The sequence below is a fragment of the Cajanus cajan genome, chromosome 2, assembly GCF_000230855.2.
Source record: "Cajanus cajan strain Asha chromosome 2, NIPB_CcT2T_4, whole genome shotgun sequence".
Classification (NCBI taxonomy): domain Eukaryota; kingdom Viridiplantae; phylum Streptophyta; class Magnoliopsida; order Fabales; family Fabaceae; genus Cajanus; species Cajanus cajan.
The window spans coordinates 78,292,575-78,317,407 of NC_138518.1; the positions used below are offsets into that span (position 1 = coordinate 78,292,575).

The window sequence follows — 24,833 nt, forward strand, 5'->3', positions numbered from 1 at the left end:
CTGTAGGAACTTTCTTTGCATCCTCTCTCAAAATTTCTCTAGTACTAATATATATCATGCGGAGAATTAATGTTCCATGCCATATTATCAAAAGATCATACAGTAGCCAATACACAACCAACATAACGATTCATCATAACAAAAGTGATAGATGCACCAAATCTAATTCATAATTAACACTCTCACACAACAGCTCCTTCTTTGTGCATGTTGCTCTACACCATTCATTCCCTTGAACTCATAATCAACTATTGCGCTTGACATCACTTTCAGGGACACTGGTATCATGCTTATTATATCCCTCTTCTGAAGTAGTAGGTTGTGACCCCGAGGGCTGCCACAGCATATCAAGTTGTGTTATCAACTTCTCTTGTGTTTGAAAGAGTTTATATTCAACCAGAGACCAAACATGAGCCAAGTCACCAAACACATGCTTTTCTAAGTTTCTCATCAATATTTATCTATCTCTCTGACAGTGTCAAATGACATTGTAAAAAATCTTCTACTTGTCAACTGATTAAAATTTAGTTTGATATGGTTTCTCATGCAGTTATTCAAAAATTCAACAACTTTTAATTATATGGTAATTTATAATGAAATTAATGCGGGAAATATTTAATTAAATTCTATGCTATCTCTCACTTATCATATAAAAAAATCTAACTATCCCTCAACTCTGCTAATTATGAGTAATAAATATCAAAACAAGACAAACTTACAGTTTCATCCGGAACAATTGCATATCTCTCTGATATAGAGGACGAAGATTTCCCTTTTTAAGGCAAAAAAACAGAACATCCAGAACCAGGCATGTTGAATTAATTTAAGGGGAAAAAAACTGATTCTAAATTACAAATCAAATGGTATACACCAGTAAGAAAAGGAAAACATAAAAAATGAACCAATTAATAAGAGCACCTGATAATGGATAAGGTTTTGAGGATTCTATGTGCTGCCTCGAAGATCCATCAACACTGAAGGCTTCAATAATCGTTGGAACATTCCTATAAATCCCAAAAGGATCACATTATTATTGAAGCCTTGAAATGCATCCATTACATAAGACTAATTTTAATTAGGGTAGCAATTCTAGAAATTCATAAGTTAATTTATAGAATTTTTTTTATAGAAAAAATATTTTTAACTTATTTATAAGTTAATTTTAATTCATGTAAAAATTTCTTTTATTTTTTTTTTAAATTTTTTTTCCCAAAAGTATTTTATGGAAAAATTTATCCCAAAACACGCCTAAATATAATTTGCGAATGCAATTACCGGTCTATGGTTATTCCATTCCCAAGTTGTCCATTTGCTCCTCTTCCCCATGAATATACATTATCACGTTCAGTAATAGCAATGGTGTGTCTCCACCCGCATGAGATCTGACGTACTTTCTACAAAGCCAAATAAATGTTTGGAGAAATAAAAAAATTAAAATAAGGGGTCATTTTTATATATAGAAGAAAAGGAAAGAAAGGGTGTTAATTACAGTTTCAAATACCTGATCACGGGGAAAGTTCACTTGCACGGGAGAGCAATAATCTAAATTGTTACCTACTCCAATCTGTCCGAACTACATACAATTGAAGGATAAACACGTTAAAATTCATCAAACAGATGCAAGTATCAAAGCAACGTAATCATTGAGCTGATTAATATCCACTGGAAACCATAAACATACATAAAGTATAAAGTGAGTATTTTCTTCTCGATCTAATCTATACTCAGCTCCATGATTCTAGGATTTCATTCTTGAACAACTTAAAAAAACATAAACGGCTAGTTGCTGCTCATAAGCATTTGATGTTATATTATGATTATGATACAAAAAAAATTGATGACAATAGAAGAATAATAAAAAGTACTACCAACCTTATTCCAACCCCAGCCCAAAAGTTGTCCACTAGATGTGAGTACCATACTATGCCTCCACCCACCTGATACCTGAAACAAGTCCAGACAAAAGTAAGAGATAAATATGACAACTATAACCACTATACTTTGTACCCAAGCACATCACATCCTGTTTTCATGTCTTAGAGCGTAGGACAAGATTCTGTGACACCAAGTTTTGTTATCTTAATTAATTAGGATAAAACTTAAATTTAAGTGTTTTTGGTACTGTTTTTTTAAGTGAATTTGTTTCTAAAAGTAAAAAGTGAATCATACAGACCCTAGTTGTCAATGTCATCAACTAATTAAGCATGAATTTTAAAGAGCACCTGCGAAATGAACTTATCACTCAAGGCTTGAACCTTGCGTGGCACAAGATGATCCTCAAAATCTCCATGCCCTAGCTGGCCATATTTGCCCCATCCATTTGTGTATAATCCACCAGAAGATGAAACACATATCGTATGCCTCCAGCCACAAGCAACCATGGTTATCTTGTCACCCTACAAAATTTACAGTTATGATGACATATATTGATAACATGGTATATGTGCATTTAGATTTTAGACATGCCCTCTCAAAATAGTCACTGTCAAACTTGATACCAAAGGAGTTTACAACACACACCCTATTTAATCAACTGAGTTAGATTCCATGATAGTATGGTTATATGTCTAAAAATGCATGACATCAAAAAATAATATGAAATGAAACCCATTTAAGTATAAATAAATAAATTTATGAGGACATACATCAACAGTCACTTTCTCTGGGAGCAAGCGATCGTTTCTGTCACCCAATCCCAAGTTTCCATATCGGCCCCAGCCCCATCCATACAAATTCCCGTCTTCAGTGATTGCTACACTATGTTCAGCACCAGCAGCAACCATTTTGATAGGTATTCCCTACAACAATGCAAAAGTTCATGTGTCCAAGTATAGTTAAGGGAATATAATTTGTTTGATGCATCATGCATGTACTTTTTTGCTGTCCTATTAAAATATATAATGTCATGACATGATACTTCTCCTTCTAGTTTTGCACATTTTGATATAAAAGATATAGAGTATGTAAACAATTTGCCTCACTATATATAACTAATAGCACCAATCAGATAGAATGGTTTTGTCAGAACCTGTGAGAACTGCTCAATACTTTCTAGTTTCATAGAAGAAAGTAAATGACAAATTAAAAACAAATAAACTTAATTACTAAAAGTAATCTTCTGAATCCATCTCATTGAGTGCTGGTAACCGGGCCATTGAGTATCATTTATTATAGATAACTTAGATTTAGTTTTGAAAAGAGTACCTCAAATTTTTGAATTTTTTGTGGCAGAAGAGAGTCCTCTATAGTGCCAAGTCCAAGTTGGCCATTTTGATTACGCCCCCAACTTCAATCGTAACAGAAAATATATTACAACAATAGTTTAAGTTTAAAAAGTACAAATAATATGTAAAAAGCAAACATTGAGAAATTATTTGATATTCTCTGACTAATGCAGGACATGAGGAAAAATGGAAAGGAACAGAAGTTCTCTGCCATGTAAAGAAGACACATATCACGCAATAGATCACACAGGAAATGAGAATAAAACAACATTTTTCTTTCTTCTGAAACAGAAGACCTTTAGATAGCACTTACATCTGGGGTTATGTTACAAAGAAAAAATATGTAACTTCCGTTTAGCCTTGCAGAATAACTAAAGCAATTTCTATATTGACATATATCTCTAAAATGGAATGGTAAATTAGAAGGTGTATTCAGGATATACAAGAGTTCAAACTGAACTACAAGCATACATGTACCCTGGACAAGGTAGCGAAGCTAATTCATAAAAGGAGAACTTGGGTATGAAATGCTTTAACTTTATCAGTTACTTGTGTAGGAAGTATACAACTCAACAAGAGTGTGTCCCCAAAAATCAAAAGAACATTATAAGGCAACCTCTTAATGCTTCAATTAATGTCAACGATCCTCTTCAAATTGAGTTACAAAGTGAATCTTTGGGAATAGCTATTAGCATTAGATTTCATCTTAAAATCAACCCAATATCATTTTAGATTGTTAGGTACAGCTGCGTACAGCTGCCACCACCTTTCGGTGGTTTTCTAATTTTATATTAGAAGCGGGTCCCACATAATAATAAAATAATATTAAAAGTTTAGGAGAAATTACGAAAATGCCATTGGGACTTTCCTATAAATAGGGAAGCTGAAAACCATAATTTTCATCCCAAATCTTCTTCTCTTCTCTCTTCCTCTCTTATACACCTTGAGATCTGTTCTCGGTAGTAGTAGTCTCCTAATAGAAAGGAGTAAGTTATAGAGAGAGAAGTGTTGTAATTTCCTCCCTTTCAGTAAATAATATTTTTACTGTGGTTATTTTCTCCCTTGTCTCTTTTTACTCATCTCTTGTTTTAGCTGTGAGTAACTATTAAGCCTACTCTGGACCTAACAGTGGTATCAGAGCCACTAGGTTGTTTATTATTCCGCTGTGGTGTACATTGGTATAGTATCGGAGAAAATTCTTAGTATGCTCTGTGGCTGCAGTATTGTCTGATCAGTCACATCAGAAAAGAATTATTCTTGTTACTGGATTTTATCACTGTTCCAGTAGGCGGTACTATTCTAGTGGAAGTTACTTAAGTCGGTTTAATAGAAGAAATTATGGCAGCAAAGTTTGAGATAGAGAAGTTCAACGGGAACAATTTTTCCCTGTGGAAATTGAAGATAAGAGCAATTTTGAGAAAAGACAACTGTCTTAAAGCAATTGAAGGCAGGCCATCAGATATTACTGATGAAAAGTGGAGAGAAATGGATGACAATGCTGTTGCCAATTTGCACTTAGCAATGGCTGATTCAGTTTTGTCGAGCATAGCAGAGAAGACAACTGCAAAGGAGATTTGGGACACGCTCGTAAAATTATACGAGGTCAAGACACTTCACACCAGAATATTCTTAAAGAGGAAACTCTACACTCTTCGAATGAGTGAGTCCACAGCAGTGACGGACCACATCAACAATCTGAATACGCTATTTGCTCAGCTTTCAACAGCTGATTTCAACATAGTGGAAAATGAACGTGCGGAGCTTCTACTTCAGAGTTTACCAGATTCATATGATCAACTCATCATCAACATAACAAACAATAATGTTGTTGGTCGTCTATCCTTTGAGGATGTTGCCGGAGCTATTCTTGAAGAAGAGTCCAGGCGAAAGAATAAGGAAGACAGACTGGAAAGTTCAAAGCAAGCAGAAGCTTTGACGATGATGAGAGGAAGATCAATGGAACGTGGCTCCAGTGGGAGTCAAAATCATGGTAGATCAAAATCTCGAGGAAGGAAGAACCTCAAATGCTATAATTGTGGCATGAGAGGGCACATGAAGAAAGATTGTTGGCACAAGAAGAGTGGAGGAGGGAAGAATTCTGAAGCGTCAACCTCTCAAGGTTGTGTTGCTAGTACCCAAGAAGATGGAGAAATCTTGTACAGTGAAGCAATAAGTTCCAGAGGCGAAAAACAACTCCATGAATGTTGGATATTGGATTCAGGTGCAACCTGGCACATGACTCCAAATAGAGATTGGTTTTGTACTTATGAACCAATTTCAGGAGGATCCGTATTTATGGGAAATGATCATGCTTTGGAAATTGCTGGAGTTGGTACTATCAAATTAAAAATGTATGATGGTACTATTCGTACAATTCAAGGGGTACGACATGTGAAGGGCTTGAAAAAGAATCTATTGTCCATTGGGCAACTAGATGATCTCAAGTGCAAGATCCACGTTGAAGGTGGAATCTTAAAGGTAGTTAAAGGCAATTTGGTGGTGATGAAAGCTGAGAAGATCACATCAAATCTATACTTGCTTTTGGGAGAAACGTTGCAAGAAGCAGATGCATCAGTTGCAGCAATAAGTCAAGAAGAGGCAACGATGATGTGGCATCGTAGACTAGGACATATGTCAGAGCGAGGCCTGAAAATTCTTGCGGAACGTAATCTCTTGTCAGGGCTTAAAATGGTAACCTTACCATTTTGTGAGCACTGTGTGACAAGCAAGCAACATAGATTACAATTTGCCAAAGTAACTACAAGGAGCAAACACATACTTGACTTGATCCATTCTGATGTTTGGGAATCACCAGAAATTTCCATGGGAGGAGCAAAATATTTTGTATCATTTATTGATGATTATTCCCGGAGATTGTGGGTGTACCCAATCAAGAAGAAGTCAGATGTGTTCCCAGTATTCAAGGAATTTAAAGCACAAGTAGAACTTGATACTGGAAAAAGGATTAAGTGCTTAAGGACAGACAATGGAGGAGAATATATAGATGGTGATTTTCTGGCATTCTGCAAGCAAGAGGGTATCAAGAGGCAATTTACAGTTGCTCATACACCTCAGCAGAATGGGGTAGCAGAGCGGATGAATCGAACTCTTCTAGAAAGGACAAGAGCTATGTTGAGAATTGCAGGATTAGCCAAGTCTTTCTGGGCAGAAGCAGTCAAAACTGCTTGTTATTTGATCAATCGCTCACCATCAACAGCAATTGGTTTGAAGACACCAATGGAGATGTGGAATGGAAAACCATCAAATTATTCTTCATTACATGTATTTGGTTGTCCTGTGTACGTGATGTACAACTCCCAAGAAAGAACAAAGCTGGACCCAAAATCCAGGAAATGTATATTCTTGGGTTATGCTGACAATGTTAAGGGGTATCGCTTGTGGGATCCCACTGCCCGCAAGGTTGTTGTTAGCAGGGATGTAGTCTTTGCAGAAACTGAACTGCAAAAAGAGCAGGAGAATGACAGCACTATCAAAGACACCAGTATAGTGGAGATAGGAGGAAAGTCTAAAAAGGATGACACCTCTGAAGCAGAACAAGAGCATGAGGAACAAGAACCAGATGAAGCCAATGATGAAGAAGTTCAACAAATAAGACGTGAGAGAAGGAGACCATCTTGGCATTCAGACTATGTTATGGCAAGTCATGATGCGTACTGTCTCTTAACTGAAGAAGGAGAACCATCAACCTTTCAAGAGGCGTTGAGGAGTTCTGATGTTTCTCAGTGGATGGCAGCAATGCATGAAGAAATAGAGGCCTTACATAGAAATAAAACATGGGAACTTGTTGATCTTCCAAAAGGTCGAAAAGCCATTGGTTGCAAATGGGTCTATAAGATCAAACGTGATGGCAATGATCAAGTGGAGAGATATCGTGCAAGATTGGTGGTTAAGGGATATGCTCAGAAAGAGGGCATTGATTTTAACGAGATATTCTCGCCAGTTGTTCGATTAACCACAATCAGAGTTGTTCTGGCTATGTGTGCTGCATTTAATTTACATCTTGAGCAACTTGATGTAAAGACTGCTTTTCTTCATGGGGAACTCCAAGAAGAAATATATATGCTCCAACCAGAAGGCTTTAAAGAACAAGGAAAAGAAAACTTGGTTTGTAGGTTGACCAAATCTCTGTACGGTTTAAAGCAGGCGCCAAGGTGTTGGTATAAGAGATTTGATTCCTTCATTATTAGCCTTGGTTACAACAGACTGAGTTCAGACCATTGTACGTACTACAATAGGTTTGATGACAATGATTTCATCATCTTGTTGTTGTATGTGGATGACATGTTGGTGGTAGGCCCCAACAAAGATCAGATCCAAGAATTAAAGGCACAATTGGCTAGGGAGTTTGATATGAAGGACTTGGGACCAGCAAACAAGATTTTAGGGATGCAAATTCACCGAGACAGAAAAAACAGGAGGATTTGGCTTTCTCAGAAGAATTATTTATTGAAAGTCTTGCGGCGCTTCAACATGCAAGACTGTAAGCCAATTTCGACCCCACTTCCTGTCAATTACAAATTATCCTCAAGTATGAGTCCTAGCAATGAAGCAGAGAGGATGGAAATGTCTCGAGTGCCGTATGCATCAGCGGTGGGAAGCCTTATGTATGCCATGATTTGTACGAGACCAGACATTGCACAAGCAGTGGGAGCGGTCAGTAGGTTTATGGCAGATCCTGGTAGAGAGCACTGGAGTATTGTAAAGAGGATCCTTAGATACATCAAAGGAAACTCAGATGTTGCATTATGTTTTGAAGGATCGGAGTTTGTTGTCAGAGGCTATGTTGATTCAGATTTTGCAGGAGATCTGGATAAACGAAAATCTACTACTGGTTATGTGTTTACACTTGCTGGAGGAGCAGTGAGCTGGTTGTCTAAGTTACAGACTGTTGTAGCTCTATCTACTACAGAAGCTGAATACATGGCAGCTACGCAAGCATGCAAGGAAGCAATTTGGATTCAAAGGTTATTGGAAGAACTCGGGCACAAGCAGGAGAAAATTACTGTGTATTGTGACAGTCAGAGTGCCTTGCACATTGCAAGGAATCCAGCCTTTCATTCCAGGACAAAGCACATAGGAATTCAATATCACTTTGTTCGTGAAGTAGTAGAAGAAGGAAAAGTGGATATGCAGAAGATCCATACAAAAGACAACATAGCAGACGTAATGACAAAGCCTGTCAACACTGACAAGTTTACATGGTGTCGATCCTTATTTGGCCTATTGGAAACATAAGCAACATGAAGTATCAATAAAGAAGAAATGGTGTGAAGATATGATTAACTTAATCATAATCTTCAAGTGGGAGAAATGTTAGGTACAGCTGCGTACAGCTGCCACCACCTTTCGGTGGTTTTCTAATTTTATATTAGAAGCGGGTCCCACATAATAATAAAATAATATTAAAAGTTTAGGAGAAATTACGAAAATGCCATTGGGACTTTCCTATAAATAGGGAAGCTGAAAACCATAATTTTCATCCCAAATCTTCTTCTCTTCTCTCTTCCTCTCTTATACACCTTGAGATCTGTTCTCGGTAGTAGTAGTCTCCTAATAGAAAGGAGTAAGTTATAGAGAGAGAAGTGTTGTAATTTCCTCCCTTTCAGTAAATAATATTTTTACTGTGGTTATTTTCTCCCTTGTCTCTTTTTACTCATACTCATCTCTTGTTTTAGCTGTGAGTAACTATTAAGCCTACTCTGGACCTAACATAGATTTCATCTAAAAATCAGTTGAAATTTAGTGAAGTTGTGGAATAGTTATATAAGTTGCACTTCAAGAATTGAGACACAGACAATGTGAGACCTTCTAAGAATTGGTACATCGGAAAAAGAAAGGTTAGAATGGAAAAAAGACAGAATAACTACAAACCTCAGCATGTGTCTGTCCATAGTAACTGCCAAACAATGACTGTCCCCACAAGCAATTTGTTGTATCTTCAGACCCTGCAATGCTTTAATGGGATGAGGAATGAGCATGTCACTGTGATCACCATGACCCAACCTTCCAAAGTCACCCCTGGAGAGCCATAATATGATCTGCTTGAGAACTTAAGATATCACAGTCACTAATATGACAGGTAAATCACATTTCAAAAAACTCCTTTCGATATCACTCAAATCAAATTAGTGGTTCAATTTTCATATTAAAATATCGTTGATTCGTACGTCAAACTTACTCTTCGAGGTAACAAGGTCAACCACACCACCTTCATGATGTAATGAACTAAACATTTTTATACATGTCATTGATTAATGCATACTAACTAATTAGCCAACTAACCAAGCCATTACTTACTTGAAGCTTAATCCAACACAAAATCAGAACACACATATACTTGTGTCTTCCCATTCTAAATCAAGAGCCAAAGTAATAAGATTTCAATCATGGAAAAACGCACTAGCCAAAAGATAGTTAAGATGGAGAGCATATATAGTACCATCCCCAACTATATACATCCTTGCCAAACTCAGAACATGCCATAGTATGATCAGCCCCACAAGTAACACATATTATGTCTTGACCATCCAGTGCACTCAGTTTTGTGGGTAATAGTCGATCATCAGTGTCACCATGGCCTAACTGTCCATCCTCACCTCTTCCCCATGAGCAAACAACATTTCCACCTGTTAAAAGGATCAAAGTAAAGAAGAAGAAAAATGAAAGAAACTAAACTATGAAAGCCACTAAAGTTCAACAAGACAGATGAATAAAGTTAATAAGAGTAGCTAGCTATGGACATGGATATGAAGATGAAAAAGAAGAGTTGAAGTATGAACTAGAAAATTTTGCATTTATTTAATAGAGACCCAGATTAAAATATCATACGGTGAACTTCTCATTTAGCCACACTCCAGGAGTTAAGACCATGCCAATATCAAACGTTGGATCATGCAAATGCAGACATGAAGCATACATAAACCAAATAAAAATAAATAAATAATTTTTTGCGGATTGGGACCACAGGGAACAAAGTCCTGACGCCAGAAACAAAAATGGTGGGTTACGTGGGGAACTTCAGCTTGAGGCAGAGAAAGCATATAAAACATAACAAAACATCAAAAACTTGCAACATAAATCCATCACCCATCTCAGAAAACTCCAATATAAAAACTTCATTCAGCACAGTAATAACAACAATCAATCATAAACAAAAAAGAGAAGTGAGCCAGCACTGATATTGATGCTTACTCAAAAGTGCCACACTGTGGCTAGCACCAGCCGATACAAGAATCACACGACGAGGTGGAGCATCCACTTCACTCATCTCCTCTTCCATCACCATCTCTATAGCCTATAAAAGTTGCTCTACTCAGTTTCAGTGGAAGAAGTTGACAAGCGTGCTTCTTTTATACCACCAGCAAAATAGAAAGAAGCATCTACAGAAGCATTGAATAAATAAAAGAGCCAACTTCATACCAAACAAAAGGGTAGGTGAAGGATTAACGTGTTCAGGTAGATCATTTAAGAATCTTTCTGTTGCTAAATTTTAATTCCTCACCAAATTATCTGTCAATACGTAACTATCTGTTACTAATATCTATTAATCACTTTGAAAAATTAATGTATTATATTATATTACAATCTGTCGATGTCTTATAACACAAATAAATAAAAGTTAATCACTTATATATTATTGGTATAAAAAAAATTTATACGGTAAATTAATCATATTTTTTAATAATATCATGTTAGTTGCTCATTTAATAAAATAAAATTATTTAAAAGATATGATTAATTGTTAATATAAAAAATTTTACTGACATATATAAATAATTAACTCAATAAATACAAAAATAATAAACGTTCTTCACGTTGGTCTGATTGATAGTCACATGTGAAGTGTATCAGAAAAAAAAAAAAAAAAAAAAAAAAGAGAGATGTGACATGTGTGTAGCAAAGGGATCAATGGATTGTTGACACTTACACAAGGGCACAGTAAGAGTGAAAGTGGCTGGTTTGAGTTGGTCATATGGAATTCAATGAAGAGGACCCCACGTGTTCTATATGGCACCACTCCATCTTTGTCTTGATTGGCTTTGGTGTTGCTCTATGCCATGCAACCAACCACCATGAATATTGCATGTACTGTCGTTCAGGACTAGGACTAGGCTTGTGGACTTTAGAGTCATATCTAAGTTGGCATGTACTTATCACGTGATATTATTGTTTCTAGTTTTGAATTTAGAACGACATGGATAAGTATGGTTTTACAAAATTCAAATATAGAGGCTCACATAGGTGTTAATGTGGATTTTTGTGTATCACAGTCATAATATTCAAATGGTTAGATGTGACATCTTTCTCCACGATTCAGTTTTCCAAATTTCTAAGAGTCGAGTCCCTTAATTAAGTAATGTGAATTATTCGCCATTATATTTAATAATTATATTCACAATTTTAATATATCTCTCAAAATTATACTTTTATTAAAACTTTTGAATCAATAAAAAATGATGGAATGAAGAGAAATGAAGTGTAATAGAATTAATGAAACTTATTTATTATATTTTTTATTTTTATTTTTCTTCTCCTTAATTTGGAATAAATTAAATGGAAATGAGATTTTCTTCTATTTTATCACAATTCACAACATATCCATTTTTTTTTTGTAAATCCTGGATTATTTTTATACCAAAAATCAAGGATTAAGTTCTCATGATATTGAAATTTGTTTAAGGGAACAAATATTTTTCTTAAACACTTTATAGGATAATAAGTGCATATTATATTTTATAGTTTAAGAGAAAATTGCAGTAGATTTCTTCAACATTTTATAGGATAGCAATGAGTACTCACGGTTGCACGGTTCGTTTAATTAAATATAAAAAAGATAATATTTTTTTTTCTTGAAAGTAAAGCTCTAAGAGAAATAAAAATAAAAATAAAAAACTCTTATGATAATATGCAAGCGCACCTATCTTTCTTCCCTTTTATTAATTAATAAATTTAGCACAAATTTTCCTTAAACAATTTAGAATTATGACATACATATCTTATATATATTATAACTATTCAATTCTTCCTTACTCAACTACTAAGTTAACCCTAGTATTTATATATGTATAGATTTGAAACATTATTTGTTTTAGTTAAAATAAACAACTAATCAAACTTATATACTATTTATATTTCATTTTACGTTTTAAATTAAATGAGTAAAATACTTTATTTACATAATAACTATGTTCCTTCCTCCATCAAATATATACACTCAATTTTAATTAAATATAGAGTGCTTGTATTTAAAGTAGTCACTTTTTTTATGTAATTATTTTATTGGTGTAAAATATTCATTAATTTTATTGATGATTAGTTTATTGAGTAACTTAGTAGATTATCTTTAGTAAAAAAAAATTTTTTAACTATTTTTTTATTCATGAAACTCGAATCCGAATCTATATTTAAGTAACACGTAAAATCTTGAGGATAAAAAAATTACATCCTAGCCAGAAAAAACGCCATATAGTTTACGTCCAACCAACTTCCTTAATGACATTACAATTGAGATGAAAACAATTACATTTGCAGTGTTATGGTAATAGTTTAATATTATGTGTCTCGCAAATGAGTATATGTATTAGTTAAGGATATTGATTATAAGTAAATATTTTAATTATGTAAAAAAAATGTTAAATAATTTTAAAGTTCTTAGTATATTTTTTTATATAATTTCTAATAAATTATTTTTAAAGAAAAATTATTAAAATTTTAGGCTAGTTAACTTTTGGAGACTCGTCAGAATGAGGGTATGCTTTAAAAGTTTAAAAAACACTTATAAAATTATTTAAAAATTATCCATTAACAAATTTTTTACATTGATAACAAAATTCAAAGTCACTTTTTTTTATTTTTTAAATATGAGTTGCATTCTATAGAATCAATCTTTGTTGAAATTTGACAAATTTTGCTCCACTTCTTCATGCCTTAAATTATATTACTAGGATTCTATACTACTCCAACTATTAGTGTGCAATTGAAAGAAAATCCGAAATTTAAAATGAAACATTCTAATTTAAGGCATGTTATTGCTGGTAATTAATTGTTAAAGTGTATAATTAATTGTTCGTCTTTGCTAATTGAAGGCATGTTAAATTAATAAATAGAGAGGAATAAAATTAGTTGGGCCGTAACCCGTAAGTGAATGGGTTATTCCTTTACTAGGCCACAAAACCCAGGATCCAGTAAGCAAGCTAAAATAGTAGCTGGACCTTGTGAGAGCTGAACTACTCAAGTGAAATTACAACACCAAGGCTATGAAATTTTTTGGACAAAAAAAAATGCTTTGAATATTTGAGAAAACATAAGAATAAATATTCACCTTTATTTTATAAACGTTTATTTATATTTTTAATTGTATGTGATTAATATCTCAAGTTTAATTTTAGTTAATTAATTATCTTAATTTTTAAAATTATACAAATTTGATTCCTCATTAATCTTCTTCTACCTAAACTTTTAAAATAGCATTATACGCAAAAAATTTATGAATTGAATCAATTAAATTATATTTTTACTTAAACTCACCTGCCAAAACATCCTATTCCATTCAAAAATAAAATAAAATTCCCCCTTTTAAAACCATGCACAATCTTGTATCTTGTAAAATATTTCAAATTTTAAGAAGTTTTTAGTAAAAAAAATTTCTTGTAAACTTTTAAAATTGTTTTATATTGCAAATTCATCATAAACATAAAATATTTGGATAAAAAAATAATATTTTGAAGATTTTAAGAATAAGAATAGACGGGATCGAAGACAAAATTTGTTTAACAAAGTTAAAAAAATTGAAGATTTTAAGTATCAAATATTTGATAAGAAGACATAAAAATAGGCAATTAAGTTTATTATATGTCGTAAATTCAATTACTCACTCTTAAACCATTTTTTAAAAGAAAAATTTATCTTTCTTTTTTAATTATGTCAATTATTCCATTTTAATATTTTTTTTTTTATACTTTTTTAATATGTTAAACTTCTAGTTTACGTTTTGTGTATGCAACTTTATTAAATATTTAGTAAAAAAATTTTATTGCCTATAATAATCCTATTTGACTTAAAATTGATTGCCTCTAATAAAGGAGACTTGTGGTCTAAACAAAATTTTGTCTCAAATTTAACATGTGTTTGGTATCCATTTTCTAATACAATTTTTTCATTTCTCTCCACGTTTAAATATAGATTTACATAGAAACTAATATTTATCACTTTAAGTTAAATCTGAAAATTCACGAACTCGAATGTAAATATAGGCTCACTCTTGAACCAAATTTAAATTTAAAAACTTTTTTATGATGAATTGTATTTTAAAATTATAATAATTTCAAGTTCAATGAATCTCAACTTAAATTTAACTTGAAATTTTTTAACTTTAACTTGTAATATTTAATTATTAAACACTTTTTTTTTATGTTGTATTCTTTCTTAAAATATGTGATGTTATTATATTAATTAAAATGAACATTCTTTATTTATTTTTCATTTTAAATTTAATTTCATTTAAACTTAAAATGTCTATATACAACCAACGTGTTGCTGGTTCAAGAAAAAATGGACTTAGATCTTTAAGTAAAAAACATGATTAAAAAGAAAAAAAAATCATTAAAAGTGATTTAAAAGTTATCCAACAACAAAATCAATAGATAGTTTGGATGTGCTTGATATACACTCATGTATAATACAATGTCAAAATGAATGTTTAAATTAAGGTTGTAGGTTTTGAAATCTTCTCAGTTATAGATGTACACGTCCTCGATATATACATGGAGAAGTTTCTATTGTATTTTTAAAATTTGTAGACAAGTCACTTAAGATAGTATGTAATACATGAATGAGGAGATCCTTTGATAATGTTATCAGCAACAACAATTGTATTTTTTGTGTTAACATTGACGTACATATACGTGTGATTTCTATTTTATACATGCAACTTGGTACTTTGATACTTAAGAATTGCTTTCATGCATATTGAAACATTACGAATCATATGATAATTCGTCATTTGAAAGCAAATAAAATGGTGGGCAGAAAAAAAAAAAAAAAAAAAAGAGGCATTTTTTTTTACATATATATTTTTTCAACTGTCCTGACTCCACAATGATCCTAAATCAAGATAAGAAGTCAATCAAATTAAAGTGAAATGATGTGAGAAAACGTGTCATTTTGGGATTGGGTCATGTCTAGACTTTTATTTATTTATATTTATTTCCTTTCTTTCTCTTGCAGCCCGGGTCAAACGGACCTAAGAATGTGATTGTTTTTGTCTTCTAAAATGAGTGATCATCTATGATTCTTCATTTAATGAATATGATATATGCAATCACTTTATTTATTAGATAAATAGTTTAATATTTAGTAAAATTTCGTTAAATAAGGGTTTATTTATAAACTTGATTGTAAAAATTATTAAAAGAAACTTATGAGATGATCACAATTCATTTTTGTAAGCCAAGTTTTCCAAACATTTTTCCTAATACCTATTCAAGTTAATAATGAAATTGAGCGAGTAATTAATTTAGATTGAATGGTTACTTCTTTATGTAATTGAATTTTTAGTTAGATTTAAATTTTTTTATTTTATGCTAATTAGTTTTTGTCCTGCTAAAATGTATCGTGAATACACTTTTTAAAAATATAAATAATAATATGAAAATTTGCAACATTTAATGTATTGGAACCTGAAATTTTTGCTTTTATTGATATAATATTTTAAAATAAAAAATATTTTTTTACTACACTTGTAAAAGAAAATAAAAAATATTTTAATACAATACTACTTGTCAATATTTATCTTATTTTATTAGATCATTAAAAATTATTAATTGCTTAAAATCTATTTGTTTGAAAAAGTAACAATGGGACTTGTAGATGCTGCTTATGATTCTCAAGATCAGATTATTCTTTTGTTTTTAACTTCCCCCAACACTGTGTTTTATTTTGTGTTGAAAATTTATTAACCTACCAAATAAATATTAAGTGTCGATTTATGGGTTGGCAACCAATAAACATGCCACAAACGAATTCATTAAGCAAAAATGGGTTGACCACGGATTGGTCATCAAGCAACCATAGTTGATAATTACCGATTGATACATGTATTCGTTCTTGAGATTAAGTAAACTTTCATTTTAGTTATTTAAATTGTAAGTATTAGTTACTTTAATTTTATAAAATTAAAAGAAGGACAAAATGATTAAAAAAATTATAAAATAAAAAATTTAACGTCATCCACACTATCATCTCACGATTTACTCCTATAAATTGTAAGAACTGAATATGATATACATATACTAACATATGTAAAAATGGATCATGCATATTTATTTTTATTTCATTGACTTTGTCGTAACTCGTAATTGTTTAAGTTTCATTTTCAGATTCCCCTTATAAATAAGCATATAATTTTGATGTCCCCCAAGTGAAACGCAAACGCGTTTTGAATTGAAATGAGTGACCGAAGTTCGGTCAACACAACAAACCCAGTCAAACTCTCCCCCTTTCTTGTTAACGCCTCTCAATTTCACGCGGCATTTGGAGTACACTTTGATAGGGAATATAGTAATTATTTTTGAAAAAAAATATATTTTTTTAATTAAATATAAACAATATATTTAATACTTAAATATTTATTTGTGTTTATAAATATGTTTATCTTTTTTTAGTCCATGATTTTTCCCATTTTTTATTCATGTAAATCTATTTTTTTTATTTTCATTTTTCGTTTTAGTATTTTTTTTAATTTTTAGGTCATTTATTTTACTATAAACATGGCACTATTGTTGATTGTAGTTATGTGATACAAAAGGACATAATGTTTTATTCACATAAAACATTATCTCAATAAGTCAATGTTTTTGTATTTTAGTGTTAAATGACAGAAATTAAAAAGCAAACGTTTGACATTTATGTCAATGATTTAAAAAAAAAAATCATAGAGGCAAAAAATTATAAAAAAGTTGAATTTTATGAAACTATATTTGAAAAACATTTTTGCAATTTTAATAACATACTTAAAACTTAAACTAATATCTTAATGGTCATTAAATGAATATTTACCTTAATAAAAATAATAAGAAAAAGTTAGTTAATTTGTGTGATTATAATAATTCCAAGTCTAATGTAAAATTTGAATCGACTTATTTAATTAAAAGAGTGACTTATTTCAAAAAAACTTATTTAGAGTTTACTTTATAATAGATAAATCTTTTAAAATAAATAATAAAACTTATATTTAGATTATATAACAAAATCAAACATTTTTTTTGTACATAAAAGTTTAGGAGTTAAATCCTAGAGCTCACTAAAGTCAATACCGGGGAATTAAACTCATATCAATACAAGATGAATGATCTTTTAAATTAACTAAAATGTATGATCGCATTTTTTTTTAATTTCATTAAAATTTGTTAGTATTTTTTTGTTATCCTAAAAGTTAAGAAAATAAAATGATATCATAGTCAAATATATGAAAAGTTTATGGACCCAAAAAATCACATAAGAAAATTTTGCATTTATTGCCTAGTTTCAAAGAGGTGAGCGAGAGTTCAAACTTGAACCATATCACATACAAGATTTTGTCTCCCCTCACTTGACAAATCCCTTTTGAGTTCATTAAATATTTAATATAATAGTGATGTATTATTATAAGCTTATATAATAATAATTTTAACAAGCTAATTTATTAAATTTAAATATTATTTTTGTATTCTTCCCAAATATATTTGGACTCAGTATTATCAATATCACTTATATGGAGATCATTTAAAACTAGTTCTTACACCTTTTTTAGGTTTAAGGTTGGTGAACTAGTGTACTTACACAAATACATTATGACTTGATACTATTAACATTGTCTATATGAAGATTGTTTAAAACAAACTCTTACGCACTTAGAACCAATGAATAAGTGTACCATCTCGAATATAATTCGACACGGATACACCAAGATGATATAGGTGAAGACACATAACCTATTATTTAATTTATTACAAAGATCTAATTAAAATCGACAGCATCACTTAATGGATTGATTATAGTAAAAATAGGGATTAAACGTAATAAATCGACTTCTTATACTTAACATGTTATCTATCAATCACATCTAAGAGCATCTCCAATGGAGGTTGCTTATAAGCAATCCCTTGTGCCACATCACTGCCAAATCAGCTCTAACTCACTTTATGAGTTGCTTAAATTTTAGTAGAGTTGCTTCTACAAGCAACTCTGCTAAAATTTAAACAACTCATAAAATAGGTCAGAGCTGATTTAGCAGTGATGTAGCACAGCGAGTTGCTTATAAACAACCCCCCATTACATATGCTATAAGAAAAGTTAGAATTAGTTTAACCCTATAAAATCTAGACCAAATATTATTTTTAATGATTAAGATAATATGTTAAGATATGATACCTAAATTACTTTATCAAGTCTCAAAATTTTTGGGGCTTATAAACCTATAATCAATCAATAGTCTTAGGATAAGAAAATAGAGATTACACTTTTGAGTTATAAGTTTTCAACGATCCATTCAACCTATATTCATCTGTACGTGTAAGCTTTTAAAGCAGTTATTGTCCTTTTATTTAAGGTAATTTAATATTGTATTTTCCAAAACGATTGAAATGGTAAAGGTAACGATTTTTGGCTGCCAATATATTTGATGTCCACTTTTTTTATTTATTAAATTTATATAATTTAAAAAGTAGCCCATATCCTTGCGACCTGAAGCATAGCGCGTTAATAGTTAATATATAGATTTGTCATATTGTAGCAAACAGTGAACAGAGTCCTTTAGCATTAATGAATAAATTTAAAAAATAGAAAAATGAAGGTTATATATGCAAAATATTGAAGAAGGCCTTGGTTGAAAGTTGAAAGTTCTCCCATTCGAGAGCAGAGTCGAGACTAGTCTCTGGAAGGAAGAAAAAAAACATTATTCCATTGGATCGACATGTTTTCCAACGAAGTTTCACCGTAAGTCCTCACACTCTCTCTTATTATTCCAATCAAACCACTTGTTAGTTCAGACCAATCATTCATCCCTCACAGGTTTGAGTCACGCGAGATGCTCGCCACCTTCGTCTCCTCCACGCCGCTGCTGCCGGACTCATGGCGCCTCTGCACGCAGGCCAACGCCACTCCTTTCCGCTCCTTCCTCGTCCACCGTGTCGCCTCCGCCGTCTACGTCGCTTTCTCCGGCGTCCACACCGCCGCCGGCTCCGACTCCAGCTGGAGAAGCCTCGCGCCGCTCCACACCATCGGCGGCCTCCCTCTCTTCGCCTCGCGCCCGACCAGGGAAGGGGAGGACCCCGTCATGGTTCACGCCGGGATGCTCAATCTCTTCTTCTCGCTTTTCGATTCATTCCAAAACCAGGTTCCTTTTCGCTTTCCAATTCTCACTATTTTTTATGCTATTCTGTTGAGTAAGCCATTGATTATATTCAAATTACTTGTTAATTTTTATTAAAATAGCTAATATATCTGAACCTCAGCTGAATTAAATGAAACAAGAAACTCAATTACGCAAGGTTGAACAAGATAGAGGGAATTGTAATTAAAACATGCATGACGCTGCTGTATGATTTTCAGATTTTGTCATTAGTTCTGATTTTGAGATAAGTGATGATTTGTGCTAACATTTTTTTTTTTTTTTTTTTTGTGTGTTCTTCTCTCATTGGTATGCGTTAGTGCGAATCGCAACTTTTGGCTCATTCATTGATATAACAAGCAAAAATGAAAAGAACAAAAGAGATTAAGTGAATCTCAATAAAATCCAGAAAAAGAAAAAAGTTGAAAGGGGCCCTAGTTAGATAAACTCCGTCGTCTATCCCATCGCATTTTCACTCTTCTTTCTCAGCTATGAAGCTATGAATGTGGCCGAGAGAAAAGAGAAAACAAGGGGAAATTTATGTTCAACACGTATATATTATATATTTTATTAACAAATCCTAATAATTAGTTTAATTTATTATAACTATAACTGAAAAGAGACAAAATAGCATATCAATTTAATGATATTGAATTTTTTTAAATTGTAAGTATTATGTTTAGGAATAAAAAAAATTAAATTATTACATCATGTTTGATATATTATTATTTTTTGTTTATCGGCAGCACAACAAAGTTGAAATATAATATCTAATCGGTAGGACAACAAAGTTGAAATATTATACATACGATCCTAGTGGTTTTATTATTATTTCTTTTAGTGACCAAAAAGTAACATAAAGTTTTTTTATGATAAAAATGTAATCATTATATTAGAAATACAAAAATTATTCAAAATTAAATTTTTTCTTACAAAATCTATGGGAGGTATAAAAACACGAACATGACAAAAAATACACAACCTTATCAGCTCAACTAAATTCCATCGAGTTCAGTTGTCCCTTTGTTCTATTTTACAGCCATTTTTGTCAAGAAAATAGGAGCCGAGTGAGCTTTCCCGAAAAGTTGCATTCCGTGTCGGTTCGTATCGTGGTTGGGGGATGATGGCTTTGGTATTTACTATTTAGCATTAAATAATAAATATCATAATCGTAATAATGTATAAAAAGCAAAGAACATTTTTGCAATGTGAACGACCTCATATTCTCAGACATGGGCCCCTAAGGGTAAGGCCCATCGTTTCCTACAAGAACGGCTAACAACCAAGCCACTTAGCCATCTTCATCAAAGGGGTCCAAGATTCCAATTTGTAATGGTTGACTTTTACTTTTAAGTAACAGTTGCTTCCATCACGCCATAAACAAAGACGAGAGTGGGATCAATTTTTGGAGTAAATAATTCAAAGTAAAACTTCCATTATCCTCCTTCAATGCCGTCATCATTATTATACCAGAGCGTTTGTTAATGGACAAATATCTATGACACAGCAATTTGTCTTCATCACTACTAGTTAACCAGTGAAATCAACCCTGACAAGTTATTTTTAAATTCTCAGGTAGCATTTTATTCGTTATTTTCTATTTCTTTCGGGAGGTAAAAGAAAGATTTTTTTTAAAAATTTTTTTTTACCATGATTTAGAAATAAATTATATAAAACTGCAAATAAAATAAGATGAGTTTAATTTCTATTCACTGACCTATTAATTAATTACAAATCATGGAAGATATAAATTTTAAGGTGACTAGTGTAAAAGTCAACCAATTTAGCAATAGGAAGACAGTATAAAAACTGTGTATATGCTATTTTTTCAAATCAGATATAGATAACACATCAAACAATATCTGATTGACAAAATATGTCTTTGTGATTTGGGTTGGTTAAATACTTAAATCCAACTTTTCTTACTATAGTTGTTTTAGACTTGATAATTATCACACCAGAATAAGATATCTCCTTCATATCAACTTCATATAATCATGCCAAAGTTGGGGTTGGGGACAATGGCCTTTCTGGTGTACAAGACTATAACTTGCACTTCTCATTTTTCAATGATTCGGGAGCAAGAAAACAAGGCTCGAGCCGTGCCGTAGTGGACTCTCTTGACTCTACCATGCTCCCATGTCACCAACCTTAGCAAATTCAACAAAAAGAATTGACTGGGTCAATTTTGGGAGTGACCTTTTCACATAGAGAAAATATTCAACAGACTATATATGCGTTTGAATTATGGTTAAAAAGTTATAAAGTTTGTTTATAATTTTAACTCAACAGAATGAGGAAAAAAAACTACCAAATATATAAGCACGATGTTCAATACCAACTAACGAGTTACAAATTTCGAACTCCAAATCAAACATACCCAAAAAAAAGTATCATATTTATATTTCACGCCAAAGGACCGTAACTTTATGTCGTACCAAGTCTTTTAAATTTGAGATGATTGCCACTTTATGACTTTTTCCTTTTCTTCTTTTATAAGCACGTCATACTAACTGAAATTAAATCCCAAGTTTTTATTCATCAGTAGTTTTTCAAATTAAAATCTTTAAAAATGACATTTGTTTTTGTTCTTCAAAATTCGTTCACTGGAATCGTACTCATATTCTTAACTAACTGTTGAAAATAACGTGGTAATGCAGTTGTTGGAAATAGTGGGAAACAAAGACACTAAATCAGTTGTGATCACTGGACATTCCATTGGAGGAGCCACTGCCTCTCTGTGCACTCTTTGGCTTCTATCTTACCTCCAATCCATCTCTTCCTCCGTGTCAATCTTGTGTATCACTTATGGGGCACCATTGCTTGGGAACGAGTCCTTTTACAAAACCATTTCCAAAGAAAGATGGGGCGGCAACTTCTGCCACGTGGTGTCAAAGCATGACATAATGCCGAGGTTGCTCTTTGCCCCCATAACCTCACTCACTACTCAGCTAAATTACCTGCTACAGTTTTGGCACTTGTCCATGACTTCACCGGATTTTGGGAAGCTTGCAAACCAGATATCTGACAAAGAGAAAGCCAAGTTGTTCACTGCTGTAATGGATTACTTGGAGGCAGCAACACAAGAAGGAGAAACATCAGTGCCAATTTTGTTTCACCCTTTTGGGAACTACTTTTTTGTCTCGGAAGAAGGAGCGGTGTGTGTTGATAGTCCAGCCGCAATTATAAAGTTGATGCACTTGATGCTTGCAACTAGTTCTCCGGCTAGTAGTATTGAGGATCATCTGAAGTATGGAGATTATGTTAACAAAATGTCTTCACAAGCATTGTATCAGAGAAACTCCATGCAGAGGAACATTCCTGACTCGAGCTATGAAGCGGGGCTTCAATTGGCTATCCAGTCTTCTGGCATAGCAAACCAGGTAATTGCAATATTTTTGACTATTAGAGATGCAATATAAAATGATTCATATCAGTACCCAACCCTTAAATCTTTTTGGGTCTGTAGATTAAGATTCTAAAAGATTTAGTGGTACTTAAATGGGCCTAAACATTATCACCAAAACAACTTAAGCTTTTTGAATAGGTGGATGATGTCAATAACCTGTCTCTTCTTTAAACCTTCAAATACCAATTTCCAATCTATTTTTTCATTTCATTCAAAGTAGGAAGAATAAATCTCCACTTTTTTCTTAGATTATCCGCGTGTCAATAGCATGTTTCCTAACAATGGATCCATGTCCACAGAAGCAATTTATAGCTTCTACATTTTTTCATATCTGACATGAAAAAAAGATTGCGAGTCTTTAGTTGGGGATGTGTATCCAAACACACAATATAACCACCATCTTGTACAAATCACTTTTTTTATTTATTTATTATTATTTGCAAAGGTATCATTTCTTCACTTTAGTTAGTCCTTTCTTCCAACATTTTTCATTAACAATAAAGATCAAGTCTAACTGAGTTAGTCTTTGTAAAGTTAAAGACTAAAGTGATTATGACTTGCAATTTCAAGAACTATAGTGGGGTTTACTCTATTGGGAAAGCAGCGTCTATGACTTTTGCAGTGCCTTCTAATTTATACAGTTATATACCTATATTTGCCACGCATGATTATTTTCACTGAACAATTTACTGCAATGTAACCAACAGGAGTCAGCTATTATATCCGCCAAGGAATGTCTGAAGACAACAAGGAGAATGGGTCCTTCACCAACTTTGAATGCTGCAAGCCTAGCAGTTAGCTTATCCAAGGTCGTACCTTACAGAGCTCAAATAGAATGGTACAAGACTTGGTGCGATGAGCAAGACGACCAAATGGGTTATTACGACTCATTCAAAAGTAGGGGCTCTTCCAGTTCCAAAAGGGACATGAAAGTCAACATAAATCGTTGCAAGCTTGCCAGGTTTTGGAACAACATTATTGACATGTTGGAAAGAGGTGAGCTGCCTCATGATTTTGACAAGAGAGCCAAGTGGGTCAATACTTCACACTTCTATAAACTATTGGTTGAGCCACTAGACATTGCTGAATATTATGGGAAGGGGATGCATATAACCAAGGGCCATTACATGCAGCATGGTAGAGAGAGAAGATATGAGATTTTTGATAGGTGGTGGAAGGATAAAACGGTTAGTACTGGTAGAGAAGAAAACAAGGAAAGGAGCAAGTTTGCGAGTTTGACACAAGATTCATGCTTTTGGGCTAGGGTGGAAGAAGCAAGGGACTGGTTGAATTGTGTTAGAAGCGAGAGAGACACCAACAAGTTGGCTCTATTGTGGGATAAAATAGAAAACTTTGAGAAGTATGCCATAAATTTAATTGAAAATAAGGAAGTGTCTAGTGATGTTCTCTTTAAGAATTCAAGTTACAGTATATGGGTGGGGGATTTAAGAGAATTGAGACAACCAAAAGCAAAGGTGCAAAGGCTTCCTCATCAGTTTCCGGTTTTCTAGATGGGGAGTAGTTCCTTAGTACGTTATTTGGGATCAGTAAGCTTAACTCATTGCAAGTGTACTATGTATAAGAACTGCTTCCTTCTGCAAAATAACTCGTTTTGCTTGAGTTATGACTTTGTCGCATTAGGATCTCACTTGAATACATATGAGAGCAGGGCAAAGGTGAATCATTAAGATGTTAAGAACTAATGCAATAATATATCATATCTATTACCGGTAACACGAAACGTACAAAACTGAAATTAAGAGTTTTTCAGTGACTAACATTAGCAGTAGATAAAATTTAAATTAAATAAGAA

At 32.6% G+C, this 24,833-nt stretch overlaps 2 protein-coding genes across 3 annotated transcripts; one reads left to right on the forward strand and one right to left on the reverse strand.

Moving 5' to 3' along the window:
- Positions 1-57: 57 nt before the first annotated feature.
- On the reverse strand, positions 58-10,645 carry LOC109790027 (ultraviolet-B receptor UVR8). Of its 2 annotated transcripts, XM_020349113.3 has the most exons (12): positions 10,437-10,638; positions 9,685-9,871; positions 9,117-9,263; positions 3,205-3,286; positions 2,646-2,798; positions 2,223-2,396; positions 1,873-1,944; positions 1,502-1,573; positions 1,276-1,394; positions 919-1,004; positions 720-772; positions 58-334 (listed from the first exon to the last, which is right to left on the reverse strand). In XM_020349113.3, the coding sequence occupies exons 1-12, from the start codon at positions 10,528-10,530 to the stop codon at positions 245-247; spliced, it is 1,329 nt and encodes a 442-aa protein (XP_020204702.1). In that variant the 5' UTR covers positions 10,531-10,638; the 3' UTR covers positions 58-244. The 2 variants fall into 2 exon arrangements, with proteins under 2 accessions (XP_020204702.1, XP_020204703.1); XM_020349114.3 differs by lacking the exon at positions 720-772 and having other exon boundaries at positions 10,437-10,645.
- Positions 10,646-19,060: 8,415 nt separating this feature from the next.
- LOC109790021 (lipase-like PAD4) lies at positions 19,061-24,644 on the forward strand. Its single transcript, XM_020349106.3, has 4 exons — positions 19,061-19,217; positions 19,293-19,617; positions 22,272-22,994; positions 23,728-24,644. Exons 1-4 carry the CDS (start codon positions 19,195-19,197, stop codon positions 24,529-24,531), a joined length of 1,875 nt encoding a protein of 624 aa, XP_020204695.1. The 5' UTR covers positions 19,061-19,194; the 3' UTR covers positions 24,532-24,644.
- Positions 24,645-24,833: the final 189 nt, after the last annotated feature.